Source organism: Simochromis diagramma, unplaced genomic scaffold, assembly GCF_900408965.1.
Source record: "Simochromis diagramma unplaced genomic scaffold, fSimDia1.1 OVJJ01000590.1, whole genome shotgun sequence".
NCBI lineage: Eukaryota > Metazoa > Chordata > Actinopteri > Cichliformes > Cichlidae > Simochromis > Simochromis diagramma.
The window spans coordinates 963682-979436 of record NW_024387057.1 but is presented as its reverse complement, the minus strand read 5'-3'; the positions used below and the strand labels follow the sequence as shown (position 1 = coordinate 979436).

Sequence of the window (15755 nt, the reverse complement as noted above, 5' to 3'; positions counted from 1 at the left end):
TGCACTTAAATTGGGAGGGGAAAGAAAACAGAACTTAGTGGACTGCAATGTGCAATATACTGACATCTAGTGGTGACATTTTAAACACAGTACCTTTAAAAACTAAATTTATAAATAACACTGTAGCGCTCATCATTTTAGAACTAAATCAACATTTTTCACACCCACTTAGCTGTAATCACATTAACAGTCTGCCAATAATTTCAGCCAGCTTGCACTATCTACCATTTAAAAAATGTATCTTTTTTTTTTTTAAATATAAAAAGAAAAAAGTTAAGTGAGCGTTTTTCTTCCATTTCCAATAGCCAGTGCCACTAGCCAAAAAGGAGCTTGTATTGTGAAACCAAGAAAAACAGATGGGTTGTGAATGGATGATGTAACAAACCAATGGGAGAGCCAGCTGCGAGGCTGTTGGGATATGATCTAATTTTCATCCTCACCCTAAGCAGGTTTACATGGCTCTGATCAGCCCAGTGCTAATCGCCACTGCACCATATGGATGAGCTGTACGCATGCATTCACAGGTTTCGTTGCACTATTTTAAATTTGGTGAGCATTTACGAAGATCGGAGAGTATATTTAACTGACCTTTGAACTTAGAGTAAGAAACTAATCTGTAACTTAATCTCCAGACCATCATATGTCAGAAAGCTCTTGTGATTTTTTTGTGGGGGGGAGCATTTCATTCAGTTCAGCTTAAATTTGTTTAGTCATTTGAGGGCAAACACAACACAGTAAGGTCAAGACCTTACAACGTTAAAGAGAGAAACATAGCTATTTTACTGGGCACACAGAGAGAATTTGACAGCACATAACAAACACACACTCAGCTGTCAAAAGGAAATGGTCATGCTGGGGGGTCACTGTCCAGGGACTTGTGCTGAAAGTCAAACATGAAAGAGCTCTACACTAAAGTTTCCACTCAACCTCCACGGCATGTGACCGAGGTCAGAGGAAGCCGCTGAAGCCACAGGGGGGCTGTGCTGCTCTCTTACTGTTAATCGGCACATGCTGGCGTGCACACACACAAAGACTGTTCATACATTAACACGCACGCACACAAGGTTCACATATACTCACTGTTTCTGTACACCCAAACCTACGTCACCAAAGTAGCTGAAAGCTTCAAGGACATGTTGTGACAAAGGCAAAAAGCACCTCGGGGGGGGAGACAAGCGGGTGGTGGCTCGTCCTTGACCCTTCACCGGACCTTGATCGCTTTAACAGAGAGCGAAAGAGTGAAAGGAGGAGTCACAAATGTGAAAAAGGGTCAATAAAAATGGGTTTAAGCTAGTTAAGTTACGTACTCGTGATTTTTCATGATGTTTTTATCATTATGTGAGGTGAAAAGCTCCGAAAGAAGTGTATTTGTGTGACTTAAATAATTATATTTACATACCAATTATATAATAATAAAAACCGTTATTATATAACGATAGTATAATTAGGTAATATTCATCCACACTCTTCGCACAACCGTAGAGTTTAAGATTTCACACCAAGCTAATTTTTGCTGTGCATGTTTAGTTTGTTGTGTTAGTTATTTTAGGTTAATTTGTTTCAGCATAATGAACACTGCACTGTACCCTAAATAACAACATAAAAACAACATGATTTATATTGTTTTTTCATATATTTATACACTGTAAGGACAAATCTTCTGGACCACCCACAGATTACACCTACAGGAACTGCTCAGCTGTTGAAGCTCATGCCATGAAGCTCCCGGTGCACAGTTTTCATGCTGATGATAATTCTTATGATCTGTGACTGCAGCTCAGCACTCAGTGGCCCCACTCTGTAACTTTACCCTTTTTGGATGAGTTGCTGTGGTTCATAAACACTTCCACTTTACAATAACACCACTTAGAGTTGATTATTGAATATCTATGAGGCAAGAAATTTCACAAACTGACTTGTTGCAACCGTGGCACCTGTTACCCAGTAATCCCAGTAAGCTCTTTACACTGATTCGTTCATTCACAAATGCTTGTAAAGGCAGACTGAATGGCTATGTGCTTGAATTTAAAGGTTAAGAAGAGTGATTAAGATACTTTTTTGTCTGTGGGCTTTGACTTTTCACTGACCTGCCTGGTGCAGCAGTCCTTTTCATTTGTATTACTTGTATTGAGTTTTTTTTTAGTTGTCCCTGTTTTCTTTGCTTCCATTGTGTACACAGGTAATTGTCTTTCTCACAACTTGTTATCTTGTTTTCTTTGCTTTGCATTTTGAACTAAAGCAATATTTAGAAGTAAAATCAAAGCCTGGTTTTTATCAGTACACCTGTGTCTGTGTGTTTCCACTTTTTGTTCTCTTACAATGGGGAAAGTATTTACAAAAAGAAATGAAATTAATTTAAAATGTCTAATACAGAGGATGAGTCATGAGTCCTTTTGTCTCACTACAGCTGACAAAGGACTTGCTAGGATCTGTGTTTTGGTAAAGCTGATTCCCTCATAGATTCTTTAATGTTTCTTTCAGTGCCAGAGGTCTTTCTTGATGTTCTGTGAGCTGCTTTATAAGTTTTCTGTTTCCAGGTTATGTTAATCCACTATTTTTTTCTATCTTACTGTTAAGAAGTCTAATGAAAAGAATCAAACTAAACAATAAAAGTCCTGATGTACCCTTTTTCCTTTCTTGTTGACCTCCCTGCTGTCTAAAAACGACTTCTTTTGGACATGTGTAGAGGAGGGACAGTGGTTATAGTGTTAATTCTCTCCGTTTCTTAATTGCTGCATCTTTCCCTAGATTATTATATATTCTCCTTATCTCTACTCACTAATTTGTTTTTGTTATCCTTCATTTTACTGTGTTTTTAATTTTTCATTGCTCAGTGTAATCATTTATTGTCTATTGCTTTGTGAAGCACTTTGTGTACCCCTGGTTTTAAACGTGCTATATAAATAAATTTGTATTGTATTGTATTATATTGTATATAGTGGACAAAGGATGTTGAAAATTGAGCCGCTATGCAGGAGGAAGAGAGAAAGACCACAGAGAAGATTCATGGATGCAGTGAAAGGGAACGTGCAAAGGGTTGGTGTGTCAGAGGAGGATGTCAGGGACAGGGTATAATGGAGATCCTGAAAGAAGAAGAAATCTACTCTATAATGTTAAAATTAATGCACCACTGGTTTTAGTCTTTTTCTTGTATTTACATGCTTGTGTTTCTAATTTGCTCCAGAAATTGTTAACTCTCTTCAGTATTTCTGACACGGCACAGAGTTCTTAGTGACATCTGTATCTTCTTTTTATTCCAACTGCTCACTTTAGGGATTTCCGCAGTTTATTATCTCCCTCCATCTCACCCTATCTGTGTCACACCAACCCTTCAGCATATCTGCCCTCACTTCTTTTCTTCTTGCCTGGCAGCTCCATCTTCAGCATCCTTTGTCCAGTGTGTCCACTCTCCCTCCTCTGCACATACTGTATCTGTCTACTGAGTTGCACTCCGTCGCATTCACTTTGGTCAGTAGCTGTGATCAGAGAGGCCTGCTGCCACAGAGATATGGAGACCATAAAGTAACTGTTTAATCTATATCAGCCTCATATGTGGCCTGCGCAGCACGAGCAAAATTGATCTACTCTGCTAAGGCCAAGAGCCAGCAGGGACCCGTAATGAACTATCAATATGAGCACACCAGGGATATATGAGGAGAGAGCTGTGGACTCTGCGTGAGAGGGTAGAAGTGCGCCTCTGCCATGCATGCAACCACTGATCTACCTTTATCTGTCACAAGCTATTACACTCAGACATAACTCGTGCTATCAAATGTGATAGAAATGACTTTTAATTTCAGTTTTATTGAAAAGATAAAAGAGCAAGTATATCGTGTAGATATGAGAAGAAGAGCGACCAGGCCTGCACAATGTGTGGACCATAGGGAATGAAAACACTGGCCAGTATTGCTATCACAAAATGATTTACTATCACTCTCTGATGTGCATGTTAACTAGCTGTTGCCCAGTTAATAGAAAATTGATGTTAATAAGTTTGAAAATGGTTTTATGTGTTTAATTCACATGCTTTTATTGTGATGAAAATGAGAATGGAATTTATTTATAATGTTAAGATAGTAGTGCTTAATGTTTGCCACCTCTATTGCATTATATGGAGGAAAATATTATTTGCTTGAATGTATCTAATGTCTAAAGCAAGGGTATCAAACTCGTTTTACATTGTGGGCCAGACCAGTGAATCTCCTCCTTCTGTCAGTGCAAAGAAGTTAAATTACAAACATGATATCCTGAGATATCTCAAGAGATGAAAAAGAATAGCAAGTTAAACAGTATGTGCCAGCTCTTCTACATCATACAAAAAAAAACTGCTCCGGCAAATGAAGAAATAAGTCAGTGTGACTGTTTGGGCTTAAACTGTAGGACATAAAAGTCTAAACTTAAAGAAAAAGTTCAGGTATCTCATTGCCCAGACTGTCCTGTAATTATAAAACAAAAATACTTGAATTCATAGAAAATGTACTACTTTTCTTCTCTTAAATTCTTTGTTGTTGTTTTTGTACTGTAGCCTACTGTCTCATTGTATACAAGAAATTTCTATTGTTGATAATGAAAAAAAAACAGACATTTTCTGTATTTTCTATTGTTTAAGTGTTACTTAATGGGAATGGGAGAGGTCTTTTTCAGTGGGAAAATATAGTTAAAAGTCCAGAATTTATGCGCTCACTTGTTCCAAAGCCGATCCTGGGGACATATGTTTGTCGCCCCTGTTTTTGGGGTTAAAAAGTTTGAATGACCAATGACTGTAGAAAACTTTTATACACTCGTTGGTCTGAATACAAATCACGTGTCGAACAGCGCGTGACATCAGATCTTTAAATCGGTTGAAAAACACTGTCTAAGCATGTCTACAGTTTTAATAATAATAATTTAACACATAGGCTATTGTAACCGGAAATAACAATTCAACGCTTTTTCTCCTTCATGTCGTAAAGCAGGGTTAGTTTCCCGGTTACAGTTCCATGGCAACCATGGAACCTGTCAACAAGCCCGGAAAACGGAGACGTGGAAGATGTAAAAAAGGGTAAAAACTTTGTTAATACTGAAAGCCTGGGTGCTGTTCTTCAGTGCATATGCACTTAAAGTGTAAATTTACACCGTGGGTTGGTCAAAACAGCCGCTTTAAACGTTGTAATGAGCGTTTTAATAGAAAACTATATCTTGTAAGAGCAGGCTAATAGCAACTTTAAAAGGGGGGATATGTAAGGAAATATGTAGCTTAAATCTCTCGGATGTTTTGAGGTTTCACGGCTTACTTCTCACAGCATTTTTTCTGCGTGGATTAATCTTGCAGGAAACAGTCCCATTATGATGCGCTGAGCAGGCAGATGTTCCCAGCTGTGGCTCCTGGGAACCCGGAGAAGTGTGAGCTGAATGAGAACCAGCTCTCCCTGCACCAACAGGTAAAGTTATTAACAGCTGATCAACATTAGGACTTTCAAAAATCTTTAGACCACTTTTGTGCATAAGAAAATGTAAAGCAGTAGTAGCCTCTACATTACAACATCCTGTGGAAAAATAAATAAAACATAGGCATTATTATTAATAGTAATGATAACAGGTTTTGTTATTTAGGCATATTTCAAACAGCCCGTTCTCACTCCCGGGGCGTAGCATACCGACGTTTTGTCACGTCATTCCTAACATTAACCAGCAGTTAAAGGGCGTAAAATAGTGTTTTCCAAGGCGATTTTAAGAAAATGAACGAACATGTGTAGTTTGAGTCCAAACGGTTCTCATGTGTCGTCCTTTTTCTGATGTTGTCATTTAGGAACGTGTTGGGTACCCGAAAGCGAAAAATGTTGACGATTTGTCACCTAGCCTAAAATGTTACGTTTTGGGAGTGATAACGTGTTGATTTCAAAACACTCGTGATCACCTTACACAGAAGAGTTAAAAGGAATTAAAAAAAATACCTATCAAGCCAATAAACACACTGAAAGGTAATTCAGAACAGCTGAGAGAAATCAGTGTGTGGGGGGATATTACAAATTTCTAAAAGACATTCATATATTTGAAAAGAAAACTAAAATATAAATAGAATTAACACTTAAGGTGAATCACTAGCAATTGTAAGTGATTTAGAGCAGTGGTTCTCAGACTTTTGGGAACCCCCTTACAGGGGAGAAAATCTTCCAAGAACCTCCTCATAATCCTAACAACCATTTATCTGGTTTGGATCAGATGATGTGGACTCATTCAAACTTTTGTCCATGCTCAGCAGCTGGCTAATCAGCTACCCAAATCAGCCAGCTGGAACAGCTCAGAAGTTCTTGCTAGCTGGTGTCTGCTAGCTAGTTGTTGACTCCTAGGACCAAAGTATTAGAACTGCTGATTTTGAAAAGTCAGAAGTTTGTCTTTTTAAGGGACTGAAAGAAGATTTTCAATTTGTCACAACAATTGGAGGAACTGAAAAACATTGCTTTGTGTATATAAAAATGAGCTGTGACCAAGATATCATTAGCAAAACTGTAACATTTTGTCTTTTCTTAAACATTTGCACAAAAAGGTATCAAATTATCATTTTTACCCACTTATACACTTATTCCTAAACTATCTTAACAACGCTAATGATACTCTCGGGATTTAAAACATTTTTGAGAAAATGTACAAACATTATTTTCCAAATACATCACTGCCTATGATGAAACAGGCAAAGAAAATCACGTCATTTTTAATTTTGTCCAGGCCAAGGACCCTGAACTTGAAATATCTAAACTGAAATATCTGTTATTAATATTCTTAATTACACCTTTTCGTTTTTCTGCAGTGACATCAAATCGTCCTCTGTAAAAAAAAAAAAAAATTAAAATAAAAAAGACCTAAGAGTAGAAACGTTATCTTCCAGAGTCTGCCGCCGCTCCACGTGGCCTGCCTTTATGGCGAGTTGGGTGATGTTCAGCTCCTGGTGAAGTTCAGGCAACAGTGGATCAACAGCAGTGATTCCCAAGGTCGCCGGCCCCTCCACATGGTCCTGTCCTACAAGAGCTTCCCCAGAACCTGCGCCTGTCTCAGATACCTGCTGGAGCACGACGCCGACGTTAATGTGTAAGAAGGCTGCGCAGCCAGCTGTATTTTCTATTTTGGGTTATTTTAGAAATATGAAATTGTTCACGCTCAGCGGCTGCATACACAACATTCAAATTACCAAAGAAATGCTTTTTAAAAGAGATAATGATTGCAATGATGATAATTATGATGGTGATGATAATAAATAAAGCTGAGGTTTTTTGGGGGGGGGTGTTTCAAACCAGCACCACAGACTTGGGGCAGACCCCGTTGCACCTGGCCGCCTCTGAGGGCTTTCTCGACTGTGCAGAGATCCTCGTGAAGGCCGGAGCAGATGTTTTGGCCAAGGACAGCTTGGGGCAGACACCTCTGGACTTAGCCTGCATCTGGTGCCACAGGAAGGTAGCGAGGTAGAGCAAGCTCACACCAAAATCAAAGTTTAAACTGCTGTAGTTGAAACAGCTACTTCCTTTAAACAAATCTCTTGTTTGTGTGTGTGTGTGTGTGTGTGTGTGTGTGTGTGTGTGTGTGTGTGTGTGGGCAGGTATCTGAAGAGCTGTATGTGGCATGTGAATAAAGAGAAAGAAAGAAAGGAGAGAGTGCTGGTTCAGGCCTTATACACTGATCTTGTGGGCATGGCCAAACAGAATAATCTCACCAGAAAGGTTAGTTTATAGGAGTTTGTTTATATGACATGGAAAGTTAAATAGAATATTATGTGTATGTGTATACTCTTTAAATATAAAGAATATACACATACATTATCAACGCCTTGTCTTAAACTGGCTCATAAAGTATAAAACCGCAGCTCCCGTGAGGCAGGAAGGCCTCTGCAGTGTAAATGGGGGCTTTATTATAGTAGAGTCAAGGTTTTTATGAACAGCTTTCTTATGCTGATTGCACTTTCTCCCTCCATCATTAGACACTCACTGATGAAAAGGTGGCTGAGTGGGCAAAGAAGAAAGGCGTGGCCCTCCTGAAGGATTTCTCCTTCAGGGGGCAGGTGAGCAAGTATCACACCAAGTGCTTCTTAGCAGATCAGAGCAACTGTGAGTCAAAGCATGCAAAGGCCCACTGTGAGGAGCAGCAGCCTGAAGGCATTAAAGAGGACAGGAACACCCTTCCTAAGCCACCCTTCAAACCATGGAGCATCTTCACAGGCCTCCAGCCAAAGAAACCCCTCGCAGAACCCGACCTCCGTGACAGCGTCACCATTTGGAGGGACAGCTCCAGCAGGCAACTTCAGTACACCACCAGGTGGGACAGCACGCCTCGCCCCGCTCCTAACCTGCCTCTGGATGTCCTTGAGAGGGTGTTGTTTCCCAGAGCCTTCCCTTCCAGGATCACCTGGCCACAGGACTTTGAGCCACAGAACATGGTGGAGGTCAAGCATCAAGGATGCCCTCAGGAGCACAACACCTCCCCCTGGACAGAGGTGGCCATGTGTCTGGTTGAGGTGCTGGAGTTTAGACAGTACTGACTTTCCCAGTCTTGGCTGAAGAGATTTAACCTGAAACTGGGGAACAGGCTCCGAAGAAATGCATTAAAAGCTCGAGTGTCACTATGTTTATAGTTTGTCAAATAGCTTTTTCAAATGGAAACATTTGACATCAACATATGTGAAAAAACATTTAGTGGAACTATTAAGCTCATTTCCAGCTTCATATTTTTTCATTCTTGAACTCTACTAGGGTAGCTTTGCATGACTCATAGATCATAATAATCCTTATACTAAACATTAGTGCAGCACCTCAGATCATCATGTCTGAAACAAGCCGTTCTCAGCTCCTCTCCATTTAAGGACACCATTCTTCTGATTGGCAGCCCCTCGTCAGCAGATTTAGACAGCTGGTGGCCAGAACAAGATGAATATAACTGAGATGACTAGATTAGGAATATCTGATCCCATTAACATCACACTGAGGCATGAGCAGAAAGAAATTCTCTGAAACATGAGCGTTTGCTCCAGGGGATTACCTGTACATGTACACATAACTTGAAAGATATAAGGTCCCTTTTAATAGTTTTTAAATCAAGTTAAGTAAAAAATAATCAATAAAAAGGTCGTCCATAAAGCTGTTGTTGCTATTTTTTTTATTTATTTTGGAACTATTTAAAGTGTCAACCTACTCTTCCACCTGCACCGCAATCTCAGCTGCAAGTGACAAACATTAAAAATGCCACCCGCTCCTGAAGCTGAACTTATAAATGCGGGGTGAACAGAGGGGTGAACGAAAGGTGAGAAAACCTCCGCGAACTGGGTCGCCTGTCACAGGTGTATCCCTGCACTCTCACTCATCTCCCCCAGGGAAGTGAATCGGGATCCAGGTGAGGGCTTGTCAACAGCATTAGAGTGTGAACTCTGAGCTGTGGCCTGTCAGCTGAAGGCTTGTGTGTGTGTGTGTGTGTCTGCATGCATTATTTTTTCTCCTCCTTCCTTTGAATTCATGGAGCACTTCACACCTTGATGGGGGTCAAAGTGCACACTAGCATCAACCGGGTGTACTCTGTGATCTAGGCCACATGGGATCTAAATAAGAAAGCCATCTGCCCCGACACACACTTGACAGGTCGGGGCGTGACAGCAGTTAGAAAATCCATCACGGTGCAAACACAACGTAACAGACTGGAAGCTATAACCTGATTTAACTGTAAATAATAAACATCAGTAAGTGTTTCTGTTCCCTTTATTTCAGCCTGTAAAAAATAACCATTTAATCCAAAGTTATTTCACTAAACTCTTTTAATTACACAGCTGCGCGCATATCAGCCTGCAGTGAATCACACTGGGGAATTGATAAAAGGAATTTTGTCCTTTTTAATGTTTGTCTCTTTATACCACACTGAGCAGCTTTTCTCCCCAACAGCAGTGAGCTTAAAAAAAGTCACTGCAAAAGTTTGATCTCTACAAGTGTTTACATTTGTCTTTGATGTCAGGTATGTCAGTTTAAATTCTTACAAACAGTCCAAAACAAAAACAAAACAAACAAAGGATGCTGTAGTGCTGGTGGTTTATGAGTAGAAGCACATGAAATCTTATAGTTTCTGTGGCCAAATGCTGATGAGCATGCTGAGATCCAGTGCAGGAAACATGCCTCGTAGCTCACTTCAATAGTTAAAAGTAACCCTTCACAAGTGCCTTTGCTGAATTCATTTTCTGAGATATTATATGCCAGGCGGGATATTGTTTATACCATGTCATACTTTGTAAAACAGAGCAGGACTTCTCCACAGTTTGTCCTTCTTCATTTCAAGTAATCGAATTAAAATGTTTGTTTGGCGACCTGTAGCAACTAATGTGCCATTTTTTAAAAACCAAAATCCAAGTTTGGACTGCAGGAATTAATCATAAAGTACCTCTGATCTGTCTCATATCTAAGAAATCCTCTTCATCAGAATTTCTTCTTATCTTTAACACTACTCTTTGTATGGAATCAGATGAAGTGTGAGGCCTTTGACACACGTACGACAGAAAGGAAAAACAAGTATTTATCTCTGGTTGTTATTTTTTAAACCCCACATGTAGATATTTTATTACTAAAGCTTTAAAAAATGAGTCCAACTTGACATGAAAGCATCACGCTACACATAGGATCCCCACAACGAGGTCTCTGGTGGGTGTTACTGGCAGTCAGTACAGACAGAAAGACAAAGACAGACAGACGTGGCCTGGGTAAACTCGCCGGGCTCGTCCAGCAGGAAGCTCTGATCTGTTCATTGGTCCGTCCTTTTTTTTTAAGTTATTTATTTCTTAACATGCCTTTCTTCCCCATTTGGCCACAGCGTCGTTTTAGTCCCATCCAGAAACAATTTCCACTGTCCTTCCTGCTTCCCCTTTGATCTTCAACACGTACTCGCACGTCCCCACCGACCCCCGAGGCAGCGCCCCAGACTCTCAAGCCCTCAGTACATTTTCTGTCGGCTGGGCAGCACTGCCTCCTTCAGGAAAGAGAACACCAGGAGGATCCCAGACCTCTTCCCCCGTTTGCCCTTGGTGAAGTAATTAGATACTACATCATCTAAAAAAAAAAAAAGGGGGGGGGGAGGGGGAAACAGGAAATGTCATTTAAAACATGAGTTTTCTGACTGCACTGACACATAGAAGGCAGGAAACAGGTTTTAAAAACTTACAATGTACTTCAGAAACTAAGAGCAAGTGCAAAAAAGAACGCGCCCAACGTGGGGCTCGAACCCACGACCCTGAGATTAAGAGTCTCATGCTCTACCGACTGAGCTAGCCGGGCTAATGAGCAAAGTCTGTTAAAAGCAATGGCAGCATTGAGACTTACCTCCTTGCTGCATGGTGGACGGGAGAACATTTTCTCCTGCTGACAGCGACACAAAGAAGGCAAAGGGGATCACCCACAGGCAGATGGTGAAGTAGGCAAGCACCTATGTCCAGTTGAGCATAAATGGCACATGATTATACAAGAAAGAGAAATACAAAAAGATCTATATCCAAAACTGTACACAGTATTGTGAATCTGAGATTACATTACCTCTGAGAATGGGTAATACTCTTGTGCAAAGTACTGGAAGGCCATGTAATGGTTCACCACCACCAACACTGCAGCGAGAAAATTTACACTCATTACACTGACAAACGCTGTCATTTGACTCACAGTTTAATGTGTAAGAAGTCCATATTAGGACTAAAGGAAAATGAATCTATCCTTCTAGATGTGCACACAACAACCAGGCCAAAATATTAAAACCTCCTGCAAAATACTGTTTCACCAAAACAGCTCTGACCTGTCCTGGCACGGGGCTGTTGGTAGTGGAAAGTTAAAGTGGATTGGGCTTGTTTCAGGATATGCTGCATACGTTTCATTTGATTTGGATCTGGGGAGTCTGGAGGCCAGAGAGGTGTACTATACAAGAAGTTTGACAAAGCCAGGCTTTCTTTCCTTTAGCTGGCTCAACAACAGTTATCACAAATGGCAGCTATAAAAACTCCTGTTAAGCTTGCTTCAGGCCCTCAGCACTCACTTATAAAGGAGCATTTCACAGGTCATGTGACTCTTCATCAGCACAAAATGATCCCTGTGAGTGACACCTACTCCAGTCAGAGACATTAGTAGATGATGATGATGATGATAAAAAGTACAGCTTAACAATTTAATTATTTAAATCATACAGAGAATCTTTAATGCACTTAAAACGAGCTCTAAATGAAAGAAACAGTAAAAATGCGGCGCTTCCAGGTGATTTTTAAATCTGAAATTGAACATGATTTTGCTCCAACCAAGAATCAGTATTTGGCATGAGTTACCATGGTGATTTAGCCAAGAAAAAGAGAGCCGCTTTTGTGACACAAAAAACCTTTTCTTTAAGCTTGACACAGCTCACCAAGCCATTAATCTGGCTTTATAGTGCAACCCTGTGAACAAAACCTCAGGCTGTTTGTTGTGTTTGCTGTGCAGTGAAGCACATTATCCTGCCAGTGGAGGCCACTACCAGAACTCAAGGCTTTCCAGTGTAATATTGGTTGGTAATGATATGATCAATAAAACACAGTTAAAGCAGTTCAGGCTGATCAGTGTTAATAGCAGATGGCATCCTTATTGATTTGTTAACTTTCCCCCCTATTCAGATTGTATTTGCTTAGTTTTACCAAATAATTCAAGGCAAATGTGTGTTACACTTACCACAGGAGAGGATGAAGTTTGGGGAGCTCAGAAGTATGTAGGGGAAGGTCTGCAGGAGTCCGAAATAAACCAGGTTTGTGAAGAGGCCGACTCCCACCATCAACATTGGAAAGCCTTCGAACATATAGAGGCATACCAGCACCCCTGTAGAGAACTGGACACATCCACAGAAATTGTAAAAACCACTGTTGACCTGCATGTACAGCACATCATTAAAACAAGTACCTAAAGACAATCTCATCATTAAGTCACACCCAAATACTCACCAGTATCATGTACTTTATTATTCGGCTGGTGGCTACTGTGTACTCTTCTATTAGTTCAGCCAGGTAGTAGAGGCCAGCAGCTGAGAGAAAATGAAAGGTAATGAGCAACCACAGAAGAAGACTTGGGGGGGATCAGTGTGAATAAAAGGGTAAGACGCCGTTACTTTTAGGGTTGTTTTTGTTTGTTTTTTTATAGACTGCTAAATTTGTTCTGTCGCTTTTGCTGCAAATCATTCTGCTTAAAAAAATAAAGAAATAAAACATTTACATACAAATTTAGGAAAAGCAGGTGGTACAGTTTAGGTTTTGGAGCCACGAGGAGAAAGGATTCAACACCTGAGCAGCTAAAATTTACTGAAGGCAAACTGAGTATGTGACATTTTTCAAGATTGTTTGTTTGTTTGCTTTATCGACATTCAATACCTAGCTCCTGTGAACAGCCGTGGCAGAGCAACAAAGACGGACCAAATAACGTAGGTTCATTTGAGCAACACTGACACGACCCACAGTTACTGAGCTCATGTGGAAGGAAGGCCAAACAGACAGTAAATTGATCAGACTTCTCAATATGTGTGAACTGGATACTACCTGTGAGGGAGAAGCCAAGACATAAAAGATGTCTGTACTTCTTTCACTAAATATAACAGCTTTCTATAACCACTATTGGCTAAAGTATGATTTTTTTAAAAAGAAGTTATGCGTTATTAATCAGAACAAGCATCTGAGTTATGAGTAATGGCTTTGTGTGTTGAAGGCCATGTGTTTGCAGCTTGCACACACAATTAAACTTACTCAAACTATAGTCCTTAAACATTAATAACAAACACTGTTACATGTCCAAAAATATTAAAACAAATCATTCTAAAACTAATGAACACTTAATAAACAGTTAAGCTTGGCGTACGCTGGCCTTGATCTATAAAAAAAATGAGGACACAATGAGACAACTCATGACATGAGTTGTCTCATTGAAAATGAAAACAATATACGTCATGAATATTTGCCGTTTTATTTTCTCATCTGCTGACAGGTCAGGTCACATGACTGAGCGTGTCATGCAGTAGGTGTTACGTGGCCAGGTAAAAGTCTACGTGGACGGACCTCTGGCTTTGGGCCAAGCCTTCATTAAAAGTTTCGTACATGTAGGCTGCTCCTCTCCTGCGCTAACATCCTCCTCTCTGATGTAAACAGAAATACATGAGCGTAATTTAAAGCCTTCACGTTAGATTAGCATGAATCCTGCAGTTGGAGTCGGTCTTCACACCAGATTACAAAAAGAGGCCGAACTCTGTGCTGCTGAGTCGGCTGATCAGTTAGTATCGATTAGGAGTTAAAGACAAAGAGAAAGTGATTCTACTGCCGCCGCCCCCCCAAAAAAAGAAAATTTGAACATTTACCTAATAAAGATTGTCTGTTAACATTTAAAGGTAGTCATTACAAAATATCTAATATCTTTTTTTTCAATCAATGCTCTTCCTCTTAACTTCCTGTCCTTCAAAGCTAACTAGCCCAGACGCCAGTAGGTAGCTTTCAGGACTCTGCTTCGTTCACTAACACGGCTTACATGCATATTTTATTACTGCGTTTTGAGTCGATAGCTGTTGGCAAAGCGGAGCTCAGTTATCACTCGCTAGCGCACCTTAATCTGCTGACTTGATCCGCTAGCATTGGCAGGCAAATATGAGCTACCTAGGCTAACAGCTGCAGGGGGATTTCAGCAAGCACTTACCTATTGCTAACGTGACGAAGGATATCTGGATGAGCAGCGACAGCCAGCTCAGTAAATAAATAAACCACATTGCTCTGCATATGCAACAGCACACAAAATAAGAAAATAATAGAGAGAGCAGCTAGCTGGTAGCTAACTAGCGCTGGTCAAAGTTCCTCCCCCTGGTGTTTCAGTACGAGCTGAGGAGAGTCGTAAAGCCAGGCCTCAGAGCCCGGAAGGACTGACTTGTTTAGTTACAGCCCCACCTGTGGTGGGAGGAGTAATGCAACGCGAGAGAAATAATGTTTTTTGAGTTAATAATAAAAAAATATAAAGGGTGGTGCCTCTGTGTGTGTGTGTGTGTGTGTGTGTGTGCGTATGTGTGTGTGTGCGTGTGTGTGTGTGTGGGACGGGGACGGGGGGATCTCCGGGTACCCTCTCCAAACGCCCAAAGATATTTTTATGATATGTTAAATTTCAGCATGTAAATCTATTTGTGCCAACAACAAAAATACACAAAAATTTAGAAATGTGAAAGAAAATACAGTAAGTCAAAATTTTTGTAAAAGTGTTCAAGTCAATCTTTAAGAAATCAAGTCAAAAAGTATTTCTTTCTAAATAAGAATTACTACATCAACTATTTAATAAAGGTCAAAATTGTGATAAATTGTACTGGCATGGTCAAAAACAAACAAACATCTCATTAAATGCGCCAAAAATGTGATATGAATGTTTATATTAAAGCAGTTACAGCAGTGCAGTGGTTAGCACTACAGCCTCACAGCACGAGCGTACAGTGGTTCAAACCTGCCAGCCAGCTGTGTCAGGTTTGGACGCTCTGTATGGGCTGCATGGGCTTCCTCCCACAGTCCACAGACATGCATCTCATGTCAACTGGTGATTCTAAATTAAGAGTAGGTGTGAGTGTGCATGTTGGTCATGCTGCAGACCAGCAACCACGTGACAGCTGAGATAGAATCTCAGAGTTAGCATTAATTCACCTGTTAGTGACATTAACATTTCATTTTCAGTTGTATTAATTTATTTAAAACGTAGATTTTGTCATTTTTATACTTTTGAGGCTTTTAATAGAAGCAGATTTATTTA

The 15755-nt window shown here is 40.3% G+C and overlaps 2 protein-coding genes and 1 non-coding gene across 4 annotated transcripts; 1 reads left to right on the top strand and 2 right to left on the bottom strand.

Annotated features, from left to right (window-relative positions):
• Window positions 1-4906: 4906 nt before the first annotated feature.
• On the top strand, window positions 4907-9095 carry ankrd53 (ankyrin repeat domain 53). 2 transcript variants are annotated; one of them, XM_040045069.1, is made up of 6 exons: window positions 4908-5041; window positions 5312-5420; window positions 6866-7065; window positions 7272-7436; window positions 7571-7691; window positions 7949-9095. In XM_040045069.1, the coding sequence occupies exons 1-6, from the start codon at window positions 4980-4982 to the stop codon at window positions 8504-8506; spliced, it is 1215 nt and encodes a 404-aa protein (XP_039901003.1). In that variant the 5' UTR covers window positions 4908-4979; the 3' UTR covers window positions 8507-9095. The 2 variants fall into 2 exon arrangements, with proteins under 2 accessions (XP_039901004.1, XP_039901003.1); XM_040045070.1 differs by lacking the exon at window positions 7571-7691 and having other exon boundaries at window positions 4907-5041; window positions 7337-7436.
• Window positions 9096-9695: 600 nt separating this feature from the next.
• tex261 (testis expressed 261) lies at window positions 9696-14866 on the bottom strand. Its single transcript, XM_040045095.1, has 6 exons — window positions 14670-14866; window positions 12941-13020; window positions 12675-12828; window positions 11526-11593; window positions 11316-11418; window positions 9696-11045 (listed from the first exon to the last, which is right to left on the bottom strand). Exons 1-6 carry the CDS (start codon window positions 14737-14739, stop codon window positions 10930-10932), a joined length of 591 nt encoding a protein of 196 aa, XP_039901029.1. The 5' UTR covers window positions 14740-14866; the 3' UTR covers window positions 9696-10929.
• Window positions 11198-11270, bottom strand: trnak-cuu. The gene has a single exon. It is a non-coding gene; the product is annotated as a tRNA-Lys (tRNA).
• Window positions 14867-15755: the final 889 nt, after the last annotated feature.